Here is a 25,302-nt window from a genome sequence, read left to right as displayed (position 1 = left end):
CATATTAAAACCATGTGATGAAATCATTTAGCCATGCAGCCCTTAGGTTCACGTAGCAAAAATAAATAAAAGTTTATATTGTATACAACAAAAGGAGGTTGAGGTATCTCTGCAAAAAGGCATTATCTGTACAAGCCCACAGGCAGCCAGGGCTGTTGAGCTCCAGATGTTAAAGCTTTGAAAATGTGACGGTGCCTCATTATAGCCTCTGCAACCAGCTGAAGAATTGGTCTGTGTAATATTATGTTATCACACTGAGCAATTTCGCTGTTGTGTCTTCAGCTGCAAGTCATGGGCAGACCCTGCAGGGAGCTCTGCTGAGAGAGAATGACAATAATCTGACCTCGTATTGAAGAGGGCAAATGTTGCTGTTATAGAGTTGTCCCAGGATAAATAGGGATGTGACCTGCACACCTGAGAAAACACCTTTGCTCATCTTGGCACAGGCCTGGTTTGGGAAATGATAAAAGTGACAAGACTTGTACTTACAAGAGGCTAGAAGACAGCTTTGCTCTTTCCTCTCCTCTGGAGATATTAATCATTCAGCAGAAAATGTTGCTTTCTTGGGTGGAGTGACAGAAGATTTCAGCATTCTTCGGCTTAGTTTGGTAAATGTGGGTAAACATCACATGTATTGTATGACACAAGGAAATCAACAGCCCCTTAATGGGTAGAGAGCAAGAAAAATTGCATTCCCAACTCTGTACAGTTCACCCAGGGGACTGAAATGTTCTCTGCCGTCACCTTTGCTAGTTTGTCCAGTCTTGGCCTCCCTCTTTAGCTTTGTGCCATTCATCCCCAGGGGTGAGGCCATAGTCCAGTGGCAGATCATCTGCTTTACATGCAGAAGGTCCTAGGTTCAATCCTGGCATCTTCAGTTAAAGGAATCAGGTAGGAGGAGATGTGAAAGCCCCTCTGCCTGACTTCCCAGAGAGCCACTGCCAGCCAGAATTATCAGTACTGATGTTGAACATGTGAACACATGAAGCTGTCTTATACTGAATCAGACCCTTAGTCCATCAAAGTTGTCTACTTAGACTGGCAGTGGCTCTCCAGGGTCTCAGGCAGGGGTCTTCCACATCACCTACCTGCCTAGTCCCTTTAACTGGAGATGCCGGGGATTGAACCTGGGACCTTCTGCATGCCAAGCAGATGCTCTACCACTGAGCCACAGCCCCTCCCCACCTCAAATGGTGGCTTCCCATTTTGTGCTGTAGTCTGCAGTCTGGAACATGGGGGATGACATGGTAAGCTGGCCACATGGACTGTACAGCCAGTGTCTGTTTTGTCTTGCTCCCTGCCAATGGTGTTGAGCACTGGAAGACCAGCGTGGATGGAGGACTCTGCCCTCTTGACGAGGGTGGACTGAGAAGCAAGAACATCCCTGGAGAACACCCTGCCCCTTAGCTAGCCCCACCCACCCAACCAAGGGTGGGTAAAGGAGCAAAGAATGGCTCTGTCACTGCTGCGGCAAGCGAGCCAGCTGCCCCAGCCTTGTGCGGAGTGGATGAGCTGTTGCGCAGGCCCGAGGCAGTCAGCTTGCTAGTGGCTCTGGCTCACCCACCGTGCACAGGGCTGGTGCAGCTGGTTTGCAATAGTACCAACTCATCTGGCATGCAGGGGGCCGAGGCTGCTGACTCACCACCGCAGCAGCTACAAGGGCTGCCCCAAATGGGGCAAGGGCAACCCCCTTGCTTAGGGCCAGGGTAGCCTTGGTGGTGGGAGGCAGCCCCCCCCCCCAAGCTATTGGCCCACTGCGATTTTTCCAGTAACGGCTAATATGACCCTGCCTCTTATGTTCAGACAGCACATAGCGTCTCTGCCCCTCTAGCGTGGTGGTGTGGTTAAGAGCAGTGGTTTGGAGCGGTGGACTCTGATCTGGAGAACTGGGTTTGATTCCCCACTCCTCCACATGAGTGGTGGAGGCTAATCTGGTGAACTGGATTTGTTTCCCCACTCAGAGCCAACTGGGTGCCCTTGGACAAGTTACAGCTCTGTTAGAGCTCTCTCAGCCTCACCTACCTCACAGGGTGTCTGTTGTGGGGAGGGGAAGGGAAGGTGATTGTAAGCTGGTTTGATTCTCCCTTAAGTGGTGGAGAAAGTCGGCATATAAAAACCAACTACTACTTCTCTTCTTCTTTAAAACAGAGCTGGCTGACTGTCTCTTTTAGGTTGTAAGTAGGGTTGCCAGCCTCTGGGTGGGACCTGGGGATCCCCTAGAATTACATTTTTATCTCGAGACTACAGAGATCAGTTCCCCTGGAGAAAGTGGATACTTTTGGAGGGTGGACTCTTTGGCATTGTACCCTGCTGAGGTTCCTGTTTTCCCCAAGCTCCATCCCCAAATCTCCAGGAATTGTCCAACCTGGATCTGGCCACCCCTGTCCCCCCATTGCCTGCCTGTGGCTAGCGGGGACCTGGAAACCCTAGCTGTAAGAGTTCTGGAGAGGGCAAGTGTGGCAGTTATAAGCTGGATTAAGGGCTTGGTCCACGAACGTCAATAGCTGTTAGACAGAGGGAGGCTTGTCCCATTCCAAGTCAACAGGCCTTCAGATAACAATGCAAGACCTTCCTATTTGACAGAGCCTTCCACAAAGATAATCTACATGTTTATAAATATCTTGGACTCTGCTAATTGCTATAGTCACTGTTAACAGTAGCCTTCCTTGATAGATGGGGATGTTGTATTTCCAGGGGGTGCTTCAAGGAAGTGAATGAAGAATCAATGGTTTTCAACAGAAGCTTCTATAAGCTTGCCAGATGTCTGTGTCTCTGTTAAGTTGTTGTGTGTTGTGTTAAGTGCTGTCAAGTCGCTTCCGACTCATGGCGACCCTATGAATGAAAGTCCTCCAAAATGTCCTATCTTTGACAGCCTTGCTCAGATCTTGCAAATTGAAGGCTGTGGCTTCCTTTATTAAGTTGTTAGCATCTTACAATGTATGCGTTTAGTTTGTAAGTTCAGAAGCTTATATATGTTTCTGATGAACTTCTTCCTTAACGAAACAGCTCCTTTACATCATTGTTTTACCCTTTTTAGCATCCCACCATGTTCAGAGTCATAATAGCTAAAAGGAGAAGTTGTTTTGATACATAAGCGTGAGGTTGGGGGTGATCGTAAGAAATCCACACTGAGTTAGGCAATTCTTGGGTGGACCAAGCTGGGCAGGTCATATGAGTAGAGTTTGGCGAACCACCATTGTCACCCTAAAACAGTCTTCACTTTAGTTGGAGGATTAGTTGCAGACAGAGAGGGATGATGAGTCATCAGGACTTAAGAGAATGCCTGGATTGTTCTCTTGAATAGTGTTTGATTGCTGGGATGGGTGCAGATAGGGCAAGTAATGGTCTGCTCCAGTGCTGATTAAGTCACCTTGTTGTGTGTTAAGTGCCATCAAGTCGCTTCCGACTCATGGCGACCCTATGAATGAAAGTCCTCCAAAATGTCCTATCTTTGACAGCCTTGCTCAGATCTTGCAAATTGAAGGCTGTGGCTTCCTTTATTGAGTCAATCCATCTCTTGTTGGGTCCTCCTCTTTTCCTGCTGGGTGACACAGTGGGGATTAGCTAGCCCCATTATCCAGCCTGGACCACTTTGTGTGTGTGTGTGTGTGTGTGTGTGTGTGTGTGTGAGAAATGCTGTCAAGTCACTTCTGACTCATGGCGACCCTATGAATCAATGTCCTCCAAAATGTCCTATCTTTGACAGCCTTGCTCAGATCCTGCAAATTGAAGGCCGTGGCTTCCTTTATTGTCAATCCATCTCTTGTTGGGTCTCCTTCTTTTCCTGCTGCCCTCAACTTTTCCTAGCATGACTGTCTTTTCCAGTGACTCTTGTCTTCTCATAATGTGGGGCGCACCTTAGGGCCAGGGGAAAAGGTCAGCAGCCAACTGCCTTCCTGCCCAGGCTTAACACACAAGATGGATCCCAAAACTCACTGAAAGGAATCCATTTGGTGGGGAGCAAGGTCTTGCTCTTATGTCAGTCTTTCCCCCACCCCGTGCCTTTGTGGCACCCCCTTAGCAGGAGGAGGGGTCTGACTGCTTACACCATGGTAGGGAGTTACCCCCCACCACTGGTATTTTCTCCATCAGAAACATTGCTGTTCTGAAAAAGAAGGTTGCATTCTTTAAATGGAAGTTGTGAAGGTCTGTTTTTGCAAAGCCACACACACTCAGGTGGGGCAGTTCTTGCATTGCCCCACCTGACTGCGGCACATGTGGGATCACATGTCGGAACATTTTCCAGATGGAGATGCTTGCGTGATTGCTTTAAAATCCATGAGCCCGTCGGATTACACTGAAAATAACCCTCAACGTAGCCCAAAGAAATGAATGGCAAAAGCATCATCAGCCAATTTTCACACCTGACTCTCGAGGTCAGAAAAGGGATCACTGAGAAAGAGTCGAAACCCTGCCTTTAATGGGAAGTTAATGTGCCCGATGTTTTCCTATGAGACAAATATATGGTTTCTGGATTAAGAAAAAGAAAAGATAATAGAGGCAGATACGGGCGTGTATAAAAATGCGGGAGTGGGCAGGATGCCAGCACAGCGAGATGCTCGGTCCACCTCATATGAATTCAATTACACCCGGTTCAAATGACTGGCAGGCCTATTGTTCAAAATGGCAGTTTAGGATCCTTAAATTCCTGTTTCATTTGGGTCAGCTCGATGATGCTGGTGTGCTTGAACTGCAAAGTTATTTTTGTGCATTAATAACGAGGGATAAAGTTTCATTAAAATGGTTAATAAGGAACAACATGAACCCTCCAAGGCCTTGAACGTTCCTCTCTTCTCCCCCCCCCATTAACTTAGAGCCTTCAAATCCCTGTCCTCCTGCTGAGTTCCACCCCTCCTTCCCATGTGTTTTTGTAGGACATTTCAGTTCTATGGGTTATTACATAAAAGTAGCTTACGGCTATGTTTGTACACCTGGAAAGCGAAATGGGCTGGTTCGACTAGACTTTTGTAGTGTGTTGGGTTTTAAAAATTAAAACCAAAGGGGAGCAGCAGAAGGGAGAAGGATAGGTTCAAAGGGTATTTTAATTTAATAGTTTAGAAGAAGAGTTGTTTTTTTTTTATATTCCTACTTTCTCTACCACTTAAGGAAGAATCAAACCGGTTTACAATCACCTTCCCTTCCCCTTTCCACAACAGACACCCTGTGAGGTAGGTGGGGCTGAGAGAGCTCTAAGAGAGCTGTGACTAGCTCAAGGTCACCCAGCTGGCTTCAAGTGTAGGAGCAGGGAAACCGACCGAGTTCACCAGATTAGAGTCCGCCGCTCATGTAGAGGAGTAGGAAATCAAACCCGGTTCTCCAGATTACAGTAAGGTGCTGCTGGATTAGAATCTCACTATTCTAATGGTGAGACTGGTTGTTTTAGATATTTATATAGCCTACCAGAGTGGGTGCAGAGGGCAACGTCAGTTGTTACATTCAGGAAGGCATGTGGGGCAGTTTTATTCCATTTGACGGAAGGTAAATTTGTTGGCGTCTTTATGTGTATTGATTTAAACTGTGATTTAATTTTTAAAAAACTTGTTTCTGGACAGCTATGATGTTCTGTTTGTAATGTGAGCTTATGAGGTACAGTGGTCAGAGGTGTCAGACAAGGACTTGGGGGAACTGGTTTTGGATCGCACTGTGCCATGGAAGCTTGCTAGGTGACTTTGGCCCCAACACACTCTCTCAGCCCAACCTACCTCACAGGGTTGTTGTGAGGATAAAATAGAAGAGGGGGGAATAATGTAAACCATTTTGGGTCCCACTTTGGGGGAAAAATGGGGTATAAATGAAATAAAAAAAAATGTTTTTGTGTCCTTGCTGCTTTTTTTTTTTGTAGCCAATATGAATCTGAGAAGATAAAGTAATTACATGAGATACGTGACTTACAAATAGGGTGACCAACTCTCCTGCTTCACCCCCCCCCCCATTTGTTGCCCTCTGGCCAGCTGAGGGCTGGCAGGAGGAAATCTCTATGATTTTTGCTATAGAGTTTTGCCCAAATCCTAGAGTGCTGCATCTGTGGCACACCAGTGATGTGACATCACTTCTGGTGTTCACCAGAAATGACATCACATTGCCGGTGTTGTGCCATTCCCCTGCACCCTTACTTGTTGCCAGTCATGGGCTTGGCAGCCTTATTTTCAAATGGGCTTGGAAGAAAATGTTTTTAGGTGTTCTGTGCTTGATTTTGCACAAATCTTCAGAGTACTGAAGAACTGGACTAATTTCCTGAACAAAGCCTGTGTGTGTGTGTGTGTGTGTGTGTGTGTGTGTAAAGTGCCGTCAAGTCGCAGCCTACTTATGGCGACCGTTGGGGTTTTCATGGCAGGAGTCTAACAGAGGTGGTTTGCCAGTGCCTTCCTCTGCACAGCAACCCTGGTATTCCTTGGTGGTCTCCCATCCAAATACTAACCAGGGCTGATGCTGCTTAGCTTCTGAGATCTGACGAGATCAGGCTAGCCTGAGCCATCCAGGTCAGGGCTGAACAAAGCCTACAGTTCCAAATTAAAAAATGCAAAGGCCTAGGTTTTCTGAACGTCCCAGCTGTGACTGGGGAAACAGGTAGATACAACTGATATTCCTTTATCTACTATACTGGCACAGATAGAATCTGGGTCATTCTACATGTATATTTGCAATAGCTAGCAAATCCAGAAGAACCAGTTATTATCTTCTAATCTATTTAATACAATTGGATAATCCCTCTGCGGTAAGACAAGCATCAAAATATTATTTAAACCTCTACAGATAAATCAAGGTCAGATTCATTCCTGTTAACTCAGTTTGGACTTTTAGTAGCAATTTAGTCTTTGTAGCTGTAGTTTGACTTCCAATCCAGACTTCAGTTGTGTTGAAAGATTCCCTATATCAGGGGTGGGGAATGTCAGGCCCGGGGGCCGTATAAGGCCCTTGAAATCATTTGGTCTGGCTCTTCATGGGTCCTGGTAGATCTCTAGCTCAGAAGGATGCTGCCCTGCCTGAATGTCTTGGGCCCAGCTGGGGACAGCAGAGCTCAAAAGCGAGTCGCTCTATGTGGCAGACACTTGGAGCCGTCTCCGGTCGTGCCTCTTGGCTAAATGTTGACCAAATATAGCAGGCTAATTTTTAAGTTGATAATTTTGTATGGCCCCCAAATGATGTTATAACTATCCAAATGGCCCTTGGCAGAAAAAAGGTTCCCCGCCCCTGCCCTATATGATGGGGCCAAAGTCTGATCTTAAACAAAGACCTACGAAACCTGTATTGCACTATGGAATATGGCCTGTAATGTGGAATCCATTACCTTTACAGAGAATGCCTGTTCCAAGCAAACAACATGCTGCTATTTATCTGTTAGATCTTCAGTGTACACATGAACACATGAAACTGCCTTATACTGAATCAGACCTTCAGTCCATCAAAGTCTGTATTGTCTACTCAGACTGGCAGCGGCTCTCCAGGGTCTCAGGCGGAGGTTTTTCACATCACCTACCTGCCTAGTCCCTTTAACTTGAGATGCCAGGGATTGAACCTGGGACCTTCTCCATGCCAAGCAGGCGCGTGCCACAGCCCCAAAATCAATGTCTTACAATACTGTAAATAACCTGTCATCTTGTAACTGAGAAGATAGACGCAGAGCGGTTTGGAAGGTCCTTCACCTGGTACATTGCCAATCTCATCCACCCAATGCAATACAGTAGGGTAGCCCCAGGCCCCAAAGCCCCATGCCATGAGGCCCAAACAGGGTTAGTGCTACTCAAATAACCTTGCACAGGACGTACACATGACAGCATGGTTGGATCTGGGGGGAGGGTTCATTGTGATATTGGCAGTGGACTACCAGTTGAGCACGCCTGCCATTTTTGCACACACACAAAAAATCATAGAATGGGGTCAGAAAGTGGGGTGGTGGGTGGGAACGCCGTCTGTGCCTGTGGCCATCACTGCATCATCTGGCGGCGAATTCCACATTTTAATTACTTTCTGTGCAAAGAAGTATTTAATGTTTTTTTTAATTTAAAAGTTAATGTAGCGTTTTGGTTGAGAAGGACCCAGGCCCAGCTCTTCCTCTGTAGTCTGAGAGAGGTTTCTAGACTCCTGCGCTGTGTGAAAGCACTGTAGACACTTTCTTCCCCAGCTTCCTAGTCCATTGCTCTGCTGTCTGCAGGACCAGTCCTCGTGGATGCTGACACCACAGCTCTGTTTATTACACAGCCTTGCACACTCTCTTCTGTCTCTTTTGGATGTTTTCAGGTTTAAAAGCAGACTTCGAGATTCCTTCATGTACTCGTTTCGTGTTTTTTTTTTAACCTCAAACATTCTTCCAGTGTCTCCCAGCACACTCCTGTTCCTCGACTTTTCTACTTCCTGGTAAACTGTAAACAGATTATTTGAGACCAGGCCGCATCTAGTTTGCCATTTGGAGCAGTAGAACTACTGTGACTGGGGTGTGCTGCAGAAGTGTGTGTGGTTGATGGCAGTAGCTGAAATATCATTATACTGAAAATATTAATTTATTGACATATCTTCTGGCATTATTCATAGCAAAACCCACCTTTTGGGGGGAGAGGGAGGACCCTTTTAATTACAGTTGCTGTGGGCTTACCTATATGAGACATTAGGAAAAGTTTCATAATGGGAAATATCGGGGGTGGGGGGAATGCAATTCAGATTACTGGGTAGAGGCATAATCCATTGCCCTGGACTATTTTTCCTACCTCAAACCACCTTGATGACCTGTTGTTTACTCGGTGATGGAAACATACACGTTTTGTACGGTCTGCCTGCTGTTTCTCCTGGTGAGCCAAATAAGTGATCCAGTGAGCCAATCTGAAATAGAAAAAAATGGGACTATCCTCCACACCATCCCAGAACCAATTGTTCCGTGTTTATCAGTGGACTTTGTATCTCCTGAGGTTCATTGAATAGATTAATGCTGAAATTTCGTTAACGTTCCCCCACCCCTGATGATGCTAATGATAGTATTTGTGTCATGTTTATGAGTGTTGCATTAAGTTCTTGTTATCCTTTCAACAACCCTGCAAGAGCAATCATTATGTTATTGTCCCCATGTTATTGCATATGAGGGGCTGAGAGAATGCCTGGTCTGAAATGACCTAGCGTGATTGTGGCCTAGGTGAAATTTGAACTGGGGACTTCCTGTTTTGCAGTTCATTCTCTTATCCACTACGCTGCCCCAGCTCCCTAGAGAACTTCTACAAATATTTCACATTAGACCCTTGATAAAAACATTTAACTTGAGGATTAAAATTCATTTTAAAAAAATTGGGCAAAATATGTGTGTGCAGAACATACTTTGTGTTGTGCTGGTGCACAAAATACTTGAACCATTAAGAGTTGCTGTTCTAAGAGCCTCATTCCTCCGAGGGGGTCTGATAGCACTGGAGGGATCCAGTTGACAGTAACATTTCAAAAGAAGATTGGCTATCCTTATGAGAAAGGAAGTTTGATGCTTTTCTGTATCCAAGTTTATTCTATTAATAGTCTGTATAAACTTACAGCCTCATAGTAACTTTCCGGAGTTCCAATTTCACTTATCCTGACTTCTTGAAGAAAATAATTTTTAAAAAGTGAAGTAGTTACAATTTATTAAATGTTATATATGTGTAAAAGTTTTTAGCTGCCATTTAGAAAACTAGTCCAAGGCAATCTACAAAATTACATAGGTATGAAAACAGCAATACAGGTAGAAAAATGCAGTAAAATATAACTATAGCAGCAATAAAACACTCTTGGAGTGCAATGGGTCATAAATATAGAGAGTAAAAATGGGGTAGGACAAGCCTTCTTGGGGAGACTTGTTCAAAAGGATGGGTGTTGCATTGAGAAAGGCTTGCTTGATACTCTAGGTTTAGATGACGCCTGGAATAAACACTTTAAAAAAATCAAATGGTGTTCAGCGCTAACAACATGAATATTCTACTAAAATGTTACATAGGTGGGGGAGGTCCAAATTATCAACAATTAAATATATAAAAATAGAGGCTAGCCAAAAATAATGGACAGTTAAGGGCTAAAAACTGAAGTTTGCCTTTTTCGTTGCAGCTGCAAACTGAGTCAGCATTTTCATGGAGCTATCCACTACTACCTCCAAACTCTCTTTCTCAGTTATGGGCAATTTGGACCCCATCACCATATATTTAAAATCAGGAAATCTTATGACCCATCGCCTTACACTTAGTTACAACTTAATTTGCCACACTGTTGGTCATTCACCCAATTTAGGAAGCTCCTCCTGGAGCCCTTCATAATCTGCCTTGGTTTTCAACATCTTGAATTCTTTGGTTTTACCTGAAAATCTGGCCACTGTATTGTGTGCCTCTGTGTGTAAAGTTCTATCAAGTCGCAGCTGACTTATGGCGACCACTTATGGGGTTTTCAAGGCAAGAGACTAACAGAGGCCAGAGCCTTCCTCTGCATAGAAATCCTGGTATTCCTTGATAGTCTCCCATCCAAATATTAACCAGGGCTGACCCTTCTTAGCTTCCAAGATGTGACAAGAGCATGGGATATAGTTATACCATGCTGCCTTCCCTCGGCCACTATTCTGCTCACCCCCAAATCCAGATAATTTATGAACAAATTAAAAAGCATCAGTTACAGCACCAATCACTGTGGAACCCACTGCTTACTTCCTCAGTTGCAATAATTGTCCATTTATTTCTAATTTAGTTTCTGCTTCTTGCCATTTAACCAGTTTTTATTCCATAGGAGGACCCATCCTCTTATCCCTTAACTTCTAAGTTTATTCAGGAGTCTTTGGTGAGGCATCTTGTCAAAAGCCTTTTGGAAGACCAAGTTTATGACATCAACTGGATCACTGTTATCCACATGCTTGTTAAAAACCCTTCTGAAGGAACGCCAAAAGACTGGGGAGGCAGGACTTGCCTTCGCAGAAGCTGTGTTGATTTTCCCTTAACAGTAGGGTCACCAACCTCCAAGTGGGGTCTAGTGTTCTCCTGGAATTACAAATGATCTCCAGACTGCAGCGATCAGTTACCCCAGTGTCACAGTCTCTGACATAATTATGGTATTTTGTGTACATGTGCAGAATTAATTCCATGTAGAGCTTGAACACAACATACAAACTGAACCACAAACTGCAGAGGTTTGTGTAATGAAAAGCCTGGCAACAGCTTGCAAAATGCAAATGTCCTTAGAACAGGCTGACTGAATTCTCTCAAGGTCTGAATTCTTTCAAGAGCTAACTAACTTACCCTGGTCTTGTCCTTGAAGGGAGAAGAACAGAGTCATTCTTCACTATCTGCCAGAAAGGTGTATCTGAAATTACACTTCCTGATTCAGCTGTCAGCTGCTCATATCTCAAGAGCAGAAAAGTCCTGCTATCCTCAAACCTTGAGGTCTACTCAAAGACCTCAAGGCTATAAGTGCAGTAAGCTTCTTGTTTTCTATAACCTTGCTGAAGGCTGTTTCCTACTGACCAGATGGTTACATGTTACAATGTGAGCAATAATTATGTTTTATGATTTATATAGTTATATATTGTATTGTAGATTTCTAAATAGTCTCATTTAATGCGTATTGTACTGAAGATGGGAATGGTATGAAAATTGAGTGTATGGAGTGATCATGGAGCTCAGAAATGATTGTTTATACTTTAAGCAAAATAGACTGAAAGGAAAGGAAGCCCATATTTGGTCATGGGGAGAAGCTAATAACCTGAACAGCTGCAACTGTACATTATTGCACTGCTCATGTTATCTGAAAGTGGGGGGAGGAAGATATTCCTCCTGATGGTAAAATCAACACTCTTAATGAGTCTGAAACAGTATAAATTCAGCCATAGTAAGCCCAGAGAATCAGAACCTTCCAAAGGCTCTCAAGAAAAAGTTAACTGGTATGTATGGCTTAAATACATTAGACTTTATGAATTAGATACTTTGAACTGAATCAGAATAATTTGACTATTATATTTTAGAAGTTGGATTTTGAAACTGAATAGTATGTAAGACTTGCTTGCTTTTACTTCATACATTGTAAATACATACATTGTACTTTGACAAGAGTTTTTATAGAAGTGTTAAAGACTTGATAATCAGCATTTACACATATTTTACTAGAAGTATATCAATAAAAAGACTTGCTTTTTAAAAGTAGGTAAAGTTGTTGAGTCCTGCTTACTCGATGACTGGCTGAATAAGATCACTTCTCAGTAAGTGATACATTCTAAGAGCCTATCATCTGAACAGCACGACCCGCTTCACAGGATAAAATGACAGCTTTCAAGGGTGGATTCTGGGGCATCAAAACCCTGCTGAGCTCCCTTACCTTGCCAAACTCTGCCCTTCTCGGATATCACCCTCAAATCTCCAGGAATTTCCCGGGCTGAAGTTGGTAGCCCTACTTAGCAGGCTTTACTTGCTTAATAATTCTATCTTTAATAATTTCTACTAACTTAGCCAGCGTGGCATAATGGTTAAGAGTGGTGGTTTGGAGTGGTGGACTCTGATCTGGAGAACTGGGTTTGATTCCCCGCTCCTCTGCATGAGCGGCGGAGGCTAATCGGGTGAACTGGATTTGTTTCCCCACTCCTCCACATGAAGCCAGCTGGGTGACCTTGGGTTAGTCACACTCTCTCAGCCCCACCTACCTCACAGGGTGTCTGTTGTGGGGAAGGGAAGGCGATTGTAAGCCGGTTTGATTCTTCCTTAAGTGGTAGAGAAAGTTGGCATATAAAAACCAACTCTTCTTCTTCTTCTTAACCAGATCAAATGTTAAGCTAATTGGCCTGTAATTTCCTGGATCCCCTCTGGATCCCTTTTTCATTTAATACTTTCCTATCCACTGGTACAGAGGCCAGTTTTAGTGACAAATTAAATATACTGGATAATAGATCAATCATTTCACATTTGCGTTTATTAAAAACGCTTGGGTGTATGCCATCTGAACCCAGAGAGTTGTTACCCAGCTGCCCTAGAACTTCATCTTTGGTCACCTCAATTTGACTCAGTTCTTCAGACTCCCGACTCCACACATTGTCCCTCTGACCTCTCCAGTTGTTCTTGGCTGATGCCTGTGGCAAGAATACTACATCCAGAACACTGAGAAATTATATTGCTTAATGTGTCACCTTATTGTCATCTGCTTCTTTCTGTGGTTCTTCATGTACTGCTCCGCTGTCCTGGGAAGAGCCTAAACCCTCTCAGGATGCCTCCTTTCCCACTCCGTTTTCTTTGATATGTTGCCATCTTCTAATTTGGCAATTTTGTGTCAGATTGAGAATCACTGACAAATTCAAGACTATTTACCCTGGGGCTTAACAGCAATTTGGGATTCCCTACTCAGTATAGGTGCTAATAGCATACTTATCCCTCTATCTGCTTATCTTGCACTGGAGTGATGTTAAACCTGCTTTGCCTATCTAACAACAGTTGAGGGGTGGACTTCACCTGCCCTTAGTGAACCGATTACTCTTTTTTAGTATACTTTATTTTTAACTAGCCTGTCTTTGCACCGTTTCCCCTTCCCGTCTGCCTTTTCTGTTAGTATAAAAGCATTAACCTGATGGATGTACATTCCAATGAATCTGATTAAGTAAACTCTGACTCCCAAAAGCTCTGGCTGTTATGCTTTTGTTAGGCTTTAAAATGTCACTGGACTCCTACTTTATTTTGCAGCTACAGGCTAACATGGCTACCCAACTGGAATTACCCATCTAACGTGAGGTGGGACTTGTGTCATTCTGTTCTGTAAAGTCCTTAGCAAACTGATAAACCTTTGAGTAGTAGCAGTAATATTGTGTAACACTTCTTGTAATTGTCAGAGAGGTGTCCATAAACAGATCGACAGCTCAGTCTTAAAAGTCATTATTAAGAGCCGCTGCCGGTCTGAGTAGACAATACTGACTTTGGACCAAGGGTCTGATTCAGTATGAGGAAGCTTCATGTGTTCATGTGTTATGCATCCATGCATTCAAGCTAATTGCATAACCCTATTTAAACGGCAACCCCTGACCTGGATAACCCAGCCTAGCTCGATCTCATCAGATTTCAGAAGCTAAGCAGGGTCAGCTCTGGTCAATATTTGGATGGGAGACCACCAAAGAATTCCATGGTCACTCTGCAGAGGCAGGCAATGGCAAACCACCTCTGAATGTTTCTTGCCTTGAAAACCCTACGGGATCGTCATAAGGTGGCTGCGAATTGAGGGCAACCCCCCCACCTCACAAACTGATATTCCTCAGGACTTTGAACACACCAGCCATATAACGTACATAGTCCAGACCACAGTGTGTGTAAGTAGAGGGAAGGAATGAACAAGGTATGCCAATGAAGGTGTCAGCAGACCTTGCATCTCCCTACAATTCATGCAAGCGAGGTATACCATGAAGGAAGGCGACAAGAGCTTTATCCGTTAGCTGGAAATTTCGACCTATGGGAAGATGTGACATAAGAAGATCCCTGCAGGATCAAACCAGTAGTTGACTTAGTACCATGTCTTGTTTGGAACAGTGGCCATCCAGATGCTTCCAAGAACCTTATGAGCAAGGAATGAATTCTTCCTGGCTGTGGTCTGAAAGCACAATAAAGGAACATTGCCACGGCTACGTATGCTATCTTAGCTCTAGTCAGTGCCCAGAAAGGGGACTGCCTAGGGGTGTTGTAGGTGCCATCTTAAACTCCCTGAAAGAAAGATGAAATGTGAATGAAATAATGATATACAGATGAGCTTGTAACAGACATAAGATGTTACATGGAATATAACTTTATAGATGCAGTGAAACTGGACGTTCTGAGTTCATGTGATGTTAAACACCCCCTTCAAGTGACTTAGAAATATATGTGGAATATATGCCTTCTGCTGTGTTCTCTGGTCATTATGTATTTTCCCCCATCACCTCAAGATAGCTATCCATTTTGTAAATAGTGGCTCTGGATGCAAATGATCTGGCCAAGTGGTCTTAGTTAATTGTCTTCACTTCGAAGTCTGCTGCTAATGAGAGTTCGGTTCCGTTGCTAAGATGCAGTTAGTTACATGCGCAAGTCACATTCTGTAAGCAGGTCTTGAAATAATGGTGTACAAAAGGTTTTTTTTTTTTCTTAGAGGAATTGTTTTGAGACTCAGAATATGACAATTAGGCTTTGAAATATGGTACCACAGAGCAAAGGCAGCCCTGCGCTTGCCGTAATAGTGTTCATTTTCGAAATGTCCCTGACCAAGCTTTAATCTTCTTGGAATAAGAGCTACAGAAAGAGAGCAATGGAGCACCAGTCCCTTCAGTATGCAGTATAAAACTTTCTAGATGCCAGAATAGCAATACAGTAAATTCAGGTGGCCTGAATTACCCATTAGCCAGGCTTTCCTATCACCAGAATTAGGGCCTGGTGTTTCAACTTTTGAACACTGAACACGCGAAGCTGCCTTATACTGAATCAGACCTTCGTTCCATCAAAGTCAGTATTGTCTGCTCAGACTGGCAGCGGCTCTCCAGGGTCTCAGGAAGGGGACTTTCACATCATCTACCTGCCTAGTCCCTTTAACTGGAGATGCCGGGGATTGAAACTGGGACCTTCTTCATGCCAAGCAGATGCTCTACCACTGAGCCACAGTCCCTCCCCATTGCATTTGCTTTGTTATTTTCTACGCCAGCGTGCCTTAAGAATTCTGTAAACTTGTGTTTTAACCATTTTGAATTTTTTTATGCTTTAATAAAGCCTTTAAGTCTTAAAGGTGGTTTTGAGTTTATTGACCTGGCTTGGTTTCTCTACAAACAAGGCTGGAGCTTGGTAAAGGCTCAGTCTTGAGATCCAGTCCTTCCGTTCTAACCTATGAACCTGTGAAGAGTTCTTTCTATAAAGAATAAATTCAGTATCCATCACCAGAGTGTAACAATTTTTTTAAAAATCCAACCCCAGGCACCAACAACATGTTTAATGCCAGGGATAGCTAAAATGAGCAGTTTTGGGAGTTTAGGGGAATGGCAGGGTTGGTGGCTAAATGCCACTTTTTCATCATGCTGTTTCCATGGTGCAGTATTGCTTCTAGAATATTGATCAGGAGTATGCCTTGAGTCCGGTAGAGCAATCCACCCGGCTGCTCTGCAAGCAGCTGCACTGGAAAACGAGCAGTATTTTCTGCGTGATTTCCCGGGCTTGTTCCAGCCCCAGCCAACCCATGATAGGATTATCACCTACCAGCTTGTCTTCCATTGTTGGCTAATTGCCGGAGATGATAAGAAGCAATGATCCATGATGACTCATCACAGTGATGATTGATTATATCAGTTTCAAACAATGAGGTAATTGAGTAGTGACCAGGGTGTGACCATAGCTGTCAAGTAACAACATCAGTTTATCTTTAGTTTTCTGGCAGCTCTCCAGACTGACATACATATTTATAGTATATGAGCAGGGGGAGGGGGAGAAATGAAAACAAAGCAAACCAATCTTCTAATTCATATCAATGTTTTGGGAATACTTTAACTTGCAGTGCAAATCTGGATGTAGACACACATTTTTGATAGCATCTCTTGCTGATTTCTTTCCCCCTTCTCATTGCCTCTTCCTTCCTTTTCCATTGGCAAAAGGAAAATAGGAAAGAAATACTATTATTCTAGATGGAAATCTTTTCTTGGACGGAGTATTTTAAAAGTACAGGAAGTTTGAGTGGAATCTCTGATAGCAGCCAATAAGAAATTTTCCCAGGGAAAAAAGTGTGTCCTAGACACTTCAGACTTCTAATTCTTCTCACTCAGTAATATGCCTGCTGTTCCCTTTTGATTTGAAAGACATGCTAAGAATAAACTTAATAGTGGTAGGTTGAAGTTCCTATTTCCAAAGACACTGTTTCTGCTTGGTTAGGTCTTTTGCACTGGGCTCTTGCAAAGTGGAAGCAGCAGTTTGTACTAACTATGGCTGAAATAATAAAGCATCTCCTTCTGCCTAAGTTGATGGCTTGTTCTTGATTTCCCCCCCCCCCCCGGCTTGGCTCTTTGAGACAAGGGTGCTTTAGCTGGTAGCAGGGCACGATGACCTTCTTCTGCCCACCAGGATCTGGTTCTCAAAGGTATTTGATTTGGTGGGTTTGAAATGGGTCTGGGAACTAGGAGGGAGCGTGCCGGTTTTGCTCTAGTAGGATGATGGAGAGAATCCTTGTTCTTCAGCAAGCACAGGGCTTTGGATTTATGGCAGGTCCTGCTCCGTGGGCTTCTCATAGTATACTCCATTCCATATCGCCTGACCTCCCCAAACCATTGGCTGGCCTAACTTGCTGCAGGTAGTGGGTTATTTCAATTGATTGTCCACAATCAGTTACAGCTTGATCTCCTTGCTCTCTCTTTGGGGCTGTGGCTTGGTGGTAGAGCATCCACTTGGGATGCAGAAGGTCCCAGATTCAATCCTCAGCATCTCCAGTCAGGTTGTAGGCAATATGATGGATCCCAGCCTGAGACCCTGGAAAGCCGCTGCCAGTCTGAGGAGACAATCCTGATTTTGATGGATCAATAGCCTGATTCAGTATAAGGCAGCTTCATGTGTTCCTGTGTTCTGTAGGCTTTCAAATACCTACTTTACCAACTAATTTATAGTGAGTAAGCATTGCTTCCGGGTGAGCAGATAGTTAAAAAAAAAAGATGTTGGTATTCCATGCTGTTTTATGTTGTGTGGGAATACTAATAATATATTTTTTTTACAGGGGGTAGTAATTCTTGTGGATGTATTTGCATTTCTAATAGAGCCAGCTTGGTGTAGTGGTTAAGAGAGGTGGTTTGGAGGGGTGGACTCTGATCTGGAGAACTGGGTTTGATTCCCCAGTCCTCCATGTGAGCGGTGGACTCTAATCTGGTGAACCGGGTTGGTTTCCCCACTCCTACACATGAAGCCATCTGGATGACCTTGGGCTAGTCACAGCTCTCTCAGCTTCACCTACCTCACAGGGTGTCTCTTGTGGGGAGGGGTAAGCCAGTTATAAGCCTTAAGTGGTAGACAAAGTCAGCATATAAAAACCAACTCTTCTGCTTCTGCTGCTGGTTAAGGTGGTGCTTGTAGTTACACTGCAGGGGCTCTGATGAATAGCACTGGATTTCTGGGAAGCACTGAATGACAAGTGGATGCACTGATGCAGCACAGCTCCAGTTCTACCCCAAAACACCAGTATGGTCCGATGACTTCAGTGGCGGTGGGTCTGGATGCTGGCGCTACTCATGAACACGCCTGACATTACTGGGATGAGTTTGCGGTTAATGACTTGGTTGTCTTCCACCAAGCTGTAGATATTTAAAATATAGTCAAGCTCTGCTCTGATGGAAAATAAAACACTTCGGCGTTCATATAATAAAGATAGCGGCTTTATTTAGAAACATTGATGGAAGTTTTGGGGAACGAAACTGCTTGCTGGTCGTTCTTGTTTTGATTTCCTTTTAAAGATGATGTCATAATGATGTGAGAGCCAGAGTGTTTGTTTTCACTCTGGATGTAACCCGAACGTTCTTTTCAATATGTAACCATCTCTTAATGCCAGGCTGAGAGCTCCCAGTAATCCATATTACATATGGGTTGACAAACCCCTTTCGTTTGCCATGAAACTGCATAGCATAGAAAGCCTGCCCCTTTCCCTTTCCCAAGCCCTTTAGAATCCTCATTCTTATCCAGATTGATTTAAAGAAGGAAAGCAATTATTTAGATGAGGAGAACGCTGCTGTTTTGGATTAGGACCCAACAATATTGGATAGGCTGTATGTGCAAGTCCAAGATGACTCCCTTCTTTCAGCCTGATACACCTAGTCTCTTAAAACCAAGTTGGCCAATTTAGAAATTGGTGTCTCAGACTCAAGCCGTCAGTAAAATAACTCAATCATCGCAGTCCTTCTGGTTTCTGTATGCCTTCTGAAACTTTCTGTTGGCCAAATGCCACCCTGGCTCAGAGCCAGATTTTGTGCCTGTGCTTTGGATCAAATCCAAGTGCCATGGCAACCCTTCAAGGGGTAGGGTCAACCATGGTGGTCCTCGGTTCAATTCCAAGGCTGGCAGCCACTATTAAAAAATACAACCAACCAGTTATAGACATATTTAAATGTTCACTAAAAAGGTCACTCAGAGGTAACTTTCACTCAGCCGTCCGTGCAGATTAATTTCTCAAACATGGCCAGTGATTGTGGGTGGTAGTCACCCAAGCTGATATATTTAAAAAGATGGGTGCCTTTTGAGGATGATTGACCAGCTCTGCTCACAATTTTCATGATAGGTGATGCAGGGTACAGATCATTACAATTTTTTTTAAGAAAAATACTTTCACCTCCCACTCCACCTCTTTCCCATATGCTGAAATGCTGCAGCAGGGTTACTGGGTACAGACTTTAGCCATGGTCTCGCCTAATCTTGTGGCTCCTGACCGGAATGACTCCCAGGTATAGTGTGTGGTTCACCCAAAATACTTCCTGCCACACCTAGCTTTCAGTCACAATATATTATGGATTGGAATTGTCACCATCTCTGTTCTGTGAAGGGTCTATTCATTCATTCATTCATTCATTCATTCATTCATTCCTTTATTGTATCCCTCCCACCCCAGCAAAGCCGGGTTCAGGACAGCTTACAACAAAGTCATGCATTACATATGATAAAGTTACATAAAATCACATTAAAACAATTCCTATAATAACTAAAACCAATCCCATAAACATCATCAATAAAAGATTAGTAATAAATATATAAGATGGCACTCCTTTGTATTAAGATGTACAGTCAGATCCTGGGGATGCTTGAACTACAGGTACTGTGTATGGGTTGGTCACCCTGTTGCCCCCCAAATATAACCATCCGTATTTTTTGAAATCAGCAGGAGCAATATCGGGCAAACGACGTAGTGCAAAGAATCTGAGGAGTAAGTGTAAGCTGAGTTATAGCTATTCATTGGAAAATAGAAAATTCTCACACACAAAGATCAAAGGAAGCAGGTTCTGCAGTTTATTTTGGCATTGGAAAAGGTCGGCCATGAGGTCAAAATTAGCAGAAATCAACCCAGTTGCTTTGGTCGCAAAACAATGCAAACTTTTGTGCTGATTCTCACCATGTAAGAACTTGAAAGCCCCCATTAATTCTTTTTTTAACTGCAGCAATAGAAAGCTTTGTCTTTCCTTAATAAAATGAAATGTTTATAAAACTGTGCCCCCCTTTTAAATTTGCTAGATTTATCACAAACACCCAAATTATAGAAACCTCTCTTTGTGTGCCTTTGTTCCCTCCACCTGGGCTCCTCTAACCCCTGTGCCATTTCAATCCCCTGTTCAGCTTTTACAAGCACACACACACACCCCTACTTTGTGATCCCTCAGAACTGTGGGGGTACATAGACCTAATACCAATAAGACTTGTCAAATGGTGCTCTTCATTTAAATTAACCTTTGGTCATGTCTTACGCCTCCCAGTTGGAGAATGCGGCTTTGGTTTCATAACACCATTTAGTTTAACCTGCGAAATTTGAAGCATTTACATGCTAATGGAATTGAAAGAGTCCAAAAATACTTAAGATGGTGAATAAGCAGTTGCTGTAGAAAGATTTTCTAATGTGTTTCCGCAGATGCTAAAATTCCCATCTGAGCTCAGTGCCCTGATATGACCCAAGAAGTAGAACACATTGTGAATATGCATGCCCCACACTTTAAAAAAAAGACAATAACTTGAAGATACTTCCTGTTTCTGAAGTAGTAATCAAGGCTGCAAATCCTCAAAGAAACTGAGGTCAGTAGAGTTTCTTCAGGATAATTGGTTTGAGGATTACAGCTTTATTCTGTTTTATGAATAACCTCCAGTGTCAAAAAGGCCGGTGTGTTGCAAACAGCTTGTTTGGGGGCAGTGTCTGTCACAACCTTTTCTTAAGGATGAATGGGAACAGAGTGCTGGCTAGATGGGGGAGTCAGCCAAGAATACTCTTGATGAGAGAGTCAGATTGAGGGGAAAAGAGATCTCGGGTGAAAAATAGGGTTGTGCAAAAAAAAAAAAAATGGTAAATTTCAGGTTCTTGTTTATTGGGCCTGTTTTATATGGTATTCGGCTTATTTCCAAGTTTACTGAAAAAAATTGGGCCCATTATAGTCTGTGGAGATTTTTTGGGAAGCTCCTATGGGGGCATTTTTGGCCTAATTGGCTTCAGACAAATTCCCAGGTTTTGGTATTCGGTCTACCCGAAACCCGAATATTATAGAACCAGCTAATTTCGGGTTTATTTTTGGTTCGGGTATATCGATATGCACAACCCTAGTGAAAAATTGCGCAAATATAAAGTACTTCAGTGACTGCAGTTTCTAGGTCAGAGTTTCTCTTGACAGTCACAACAAGCAGGTACCTAACTAGCACACGATTGGTAGAGCATTATCAAGTGCCTCTTGGAGAAAATATAGATATAGGGAGGGGATATCTGATGAGGGTAGTGATTAGATAGATGTTTTCTTTAATCAAGCTACATAAGAACAGGCCACATCTTGACAGCACTTAACACACACACATGGTTCTAATTGTGCTGTTCGATAACAATGCTGTACTTTTACAAATGGGTTTTTATTTTATTTTCTGTTTGGGCTTGTTTATAGGATTATCACTCTTTTTTCTTGGCTAACATCCTGTGTTCTTTAACAACTGAATAGCAAACAAGAATTCAACAGACACAGTTTTCTTCATACTCTACATTAAAGGAGATTTTCTGTATCACTTCATCTGCTAGCAAACCCTTGATTGGGGGGGGGGGCTATGGTAGAGTCCATGCTTTGCATGCAGAAGGCTCCCAGATCCAGTTTTCGGTATCTCCAGTGTAATTTCCTAGATAACAGGGCTGGGATAGAGGCTGCTTGCTCATTGGAGTAGACAGACCAAGCTAGATGGACCAATAATATAACAAACAAGTCACTTGGTTTGGTCTGTTTTTGTCCGTCATGGACATCCAGTGAGAGGTGAGGATTCTGGGACATGTTTTAAGATGCACACAGTTTGTATGGACCCTGGCTGGCCCTGTTGGGCCTCCCTTTTGACCTGAAAGTGCAACCTTAAAATGCCCTGTATTCTGTCACATCTGTGTATTGTATGGAATAGTAGGCGAGCTGTCTTCTTGACCCGATTGACTATGATTGGTCATTACTTATCTTCTCTTTGAGGAGCCCCAGTGAGCTTCCAAGGAATCCCAGGGTCCACTAGAACACAGAATAAAAATCATTCTTTTATTGCAGCTCCACACATCGCTTGTTGAATTGCTGTGTGTTGTGCAGATGAGAAAGGTACAGGAAGCAAGGAAAGAAAAGTGACAATACAACTTGTCCATACAACCTGATCCAAGGTTATCTCAAGTTCTTACCTGGTGTTGTGACAACTTAGCTTGAACCTATCTGCACAAACACAGGATGTTTCAGCCAAACCCTTTTGCACGGGCGTTTATAGACAGTTCCTTCTCCCCCTGCAAATTTATTTCTCAACTATAACAGCTGCTTTATTCTAGAGGGGAAGAGGGGCATGTTGAATACCCTGATGGTGATATTTTTTTTAAATTCTAACTTGGTTCCACCTCTGATCCTTCACATGAAAATGTAAAACAAGGGGAAGGGAGCTATGGGATTTCATCTACTTTATAGAGCTTTTAGGAGCGAAGGCAGCATGGCATAGCCCGATCTCATCATATCTTGGAAGCTAAGCAGGGTCAGTATTTGGAGAGGAGACCACCAACAAAGACTCTGCAGAGGAAGGCAATGGAAAACCACTTCTGCTTCTCATGTTTCTTGAAAGCTCCTTGCTGGGATTGTCGTAAGTCCACTGCAACTTGCAGCCAAGTTATGGTGGCCCTGTAGGGTTTTCAAAGCAAGAGATGAGCAGAGGTGGTTTGCCATTGTCTGCCTCTGCATAGCAGCCCTGGTCTCCCATCCAAGTACTAACCGAGGCCAGCTCTGCTTAGCTTCCAAGATCTGCCTAACTTGGACCATCCATGTCAGGCCATGGATCTTTTAGGCCTCCTTGAATCCCTTTCCAAACAGGACATTTGTATGCCTGCTTGCAAACCACAGGGCAATTCATTTCCACCATCAATCATTTTTTCTTTGCTTGCTTATAAACATCTGAGTGCTGAATTAATAATGGAAAACTCAAAGGAACCCTTAACACAATTAAGCAGTAATTTTTAAAAGGGTTCTCGATAAAGCTGGGAAACGAGAGGCTAAATCTGGATGCTGTCAGGCAGCATCAATTTGCATCCTCCTTGCAGGCCAGCAAAAATGAGTCATGCTCCTGCGGGCCAACCGAAGTGCATGTCCTGCCAGCACCAGCTGTCAGGGTTTCCCAAGTCAGCATTATCCCTAGACCCCTGAGTGATCCAGCTGCACTCAGCAAGGGTCACAACAAACACTAGGAAGGGAAAAGCCTGGAAGCATCCAGACTCCCCATTAGGCCAGGGCAGCAGACCTGCAGAGTTCATTTGGTGGCCAGCTGTTATCCTGGTAAGGGAGTGTGTAGAGCATTCGGCAGAACGGCACACTGTCATATTCAAAGCAGGGACGAGAGAGTGAGGTCTGTACATTTCCTGTGGCACAAAGAGCTAAATCGAAGATTAAATTTGAGAATTGGGTGGGGAATTAGTGAAATCCAATCAAAGTCCGCTTTTCTTGAAGGGATGCCGGCTGCCACCATTTTCAAAGATGGCGCTCTCCTAAAACTATATTTGAACTTCGCCTCAGTTTTGGCTCTTGTGGGTGGAGTCTGGGGAGAGTGCAGTTTGGAGAAGAAAGGGAGCTCAGCAGGGATGTGATGCCAGCTTGGTGTAGTGGTTAAGAGCTGTGGTTTGGAGTGGTGGACTCGGATCTGGAGAACCGGGTTTGATTCCCCACTCCTCCACGTGAGCAGTGGAGGCTAATCTGGTGAACTGGATTTGTTTCCCCACTCCTACACATGAAGCCAGCTGGGTGACCTTGGGCTAGCTGCACTTTCTCAGCCCCACCTACCTCACAGGGTGTCTGTTGTGGGGAGGTGAAGGGAAGGTGATTATAAACCACTTTGATTCTCCCTTCAGTGGTAGAGAAAGTCAGCATATAAAAACCAACTTCTTCTTCTGCCATAGAGTCTGCCTTCTGAAGCAGCCACTTTCTTCAGGAAAACTGATCTCTGTGGTCCGCAGATCAGTAATTCCAGGAGAACTCCAGGTCCCACCTGGAGATTAGCAAATTTATGCATGAGTTTGTGGGCTCTCTGTTGATGTTCACACTTCAAGGGAAGGCGGTTTGGGTGAATCCCAGCTTGGGAGAACATGAATGAAGTGTGTAGTATTATGTGCGTGAGAGGGAGGGTTTCTTGCGGTCAGGGGTTATGCTGGGGGCTGGATGGGAGGCCTGGGATTGACCCCTGGGCCTCCAATTGGCTATTCTGTGCCTAGTGTGTTGGACTTGAATATAGAAAACCAAGATTCAAATACATTACCTACTTGCCTGGTCCCTTTAACTGGATATGTTGGTGATTGAACCTGGAACCTTCTGCATGCCAAGCAGATGAGCCAATGAGCCACTGAGCCACGGCCCGTCCCCTTAACTCCCCTCACAAGGTGTCTGTTGTGGGGAGGGGAAGGTGATTGTAAGCCACGTTGAGACTCCTTTTAGTAGAGAAAAGCAAGGTAAAAAAACCAACTCTTCTAGGTTAGGCTGGGAGTGGGTGACTGTCACTCAGCAAGCTTACATGGCAGAGTGGAGATTCAAACCTGGGTGTCTCCGGTCCTAGTCTGACACTCTAACCACTACACTGCAAAGGCTGTCCCACTTTTTTTTCCCATCACAGTTGTCCCCATGTGGGCAAGCTGGGGACCAGCATGGGCTTAAGCTGCTTATTCACCTAAAATGCAGGAGCACAGCTGATCTCCTAAAATGGCAGCAGACATCTGTCATTGGGGTATCAGCATCTTTCCTGTAACAATTTTAGATTAATAGCTGTGACCGAGTTAATTGCTGTTGAAAACCAGACAGCTGAGAGCAGAATGTTCTGCAAAATTGTTCTTTAACTTCATTGCTTGGCTGACGATCTCTCTTTCTTCCCCCCCCCCTTTTTTTTTTTGCTACAGGGAGGGTTGCTTTTCCCCAGTCAGTCCAGAGACGTGTCTGCTGGTACAGTCCTTCCTCTCTCCCAACAGAACGTTGCTCCTGGAAGGGCACGTGCAGCTGAAGACGGGCCTGCAGACCCAGGAACGACACCTTTTCCTTTTCACAGACATCCTTGTTGTTGCCAAGCCCAAGTAAGTCCAGAGCTTAAGGAAATGTTCGCCCTGGGATGCCATGCTGTGAACTACCATGCTTTTCCCCCCGGCCAATACTCCTTGTTTCTTTTT

At 44.0% G+C, this 25,302-nt stretch overlaps 1 protein-coding gene across 1 annotated transcript in view; it reads left to right on the top strand.

Annotated features, from left to right (window-relative positions):
* Window positions 1-25,302, top strand: part of ARHGAP20 (Rho GTPase activating protein 20) — a 112,782-nt gene that overhangs the window by 44,270 nt on the left and 43,210 nt on the right. Inside the window, exon 3 of the mRNA XM_056858388.1 lies at window positions 25,039-25,209. Coding sequence (XP_056714366.1) covers window positions 25,039-25,209 — 171 coding nt within the window. The remainder of the gene's footprint in view (window positions 1-25,038; window positions 25,210-25,302) is intronic.

Source organism: Euleptes europaea, chromosome 12 (genome assembly GCF_029931775.1).
Source record: "Euleptes europaea isolate rEulEur1 chromosome 12, rEulEur1.hap1, whole genome shotgun sequence".
Lineage (NCBI taxonomy): Eukaryota > Metazoa > Chordata > Lepidosauria > Squamata > Sphaerodactylidae > Euleptes > Euleptes europaea.
The sequence above is the reverse complement of the archived record's forward strand: the minus strand, read 5'-3'. Positions and strand labels throughout refer to the sequence as shown.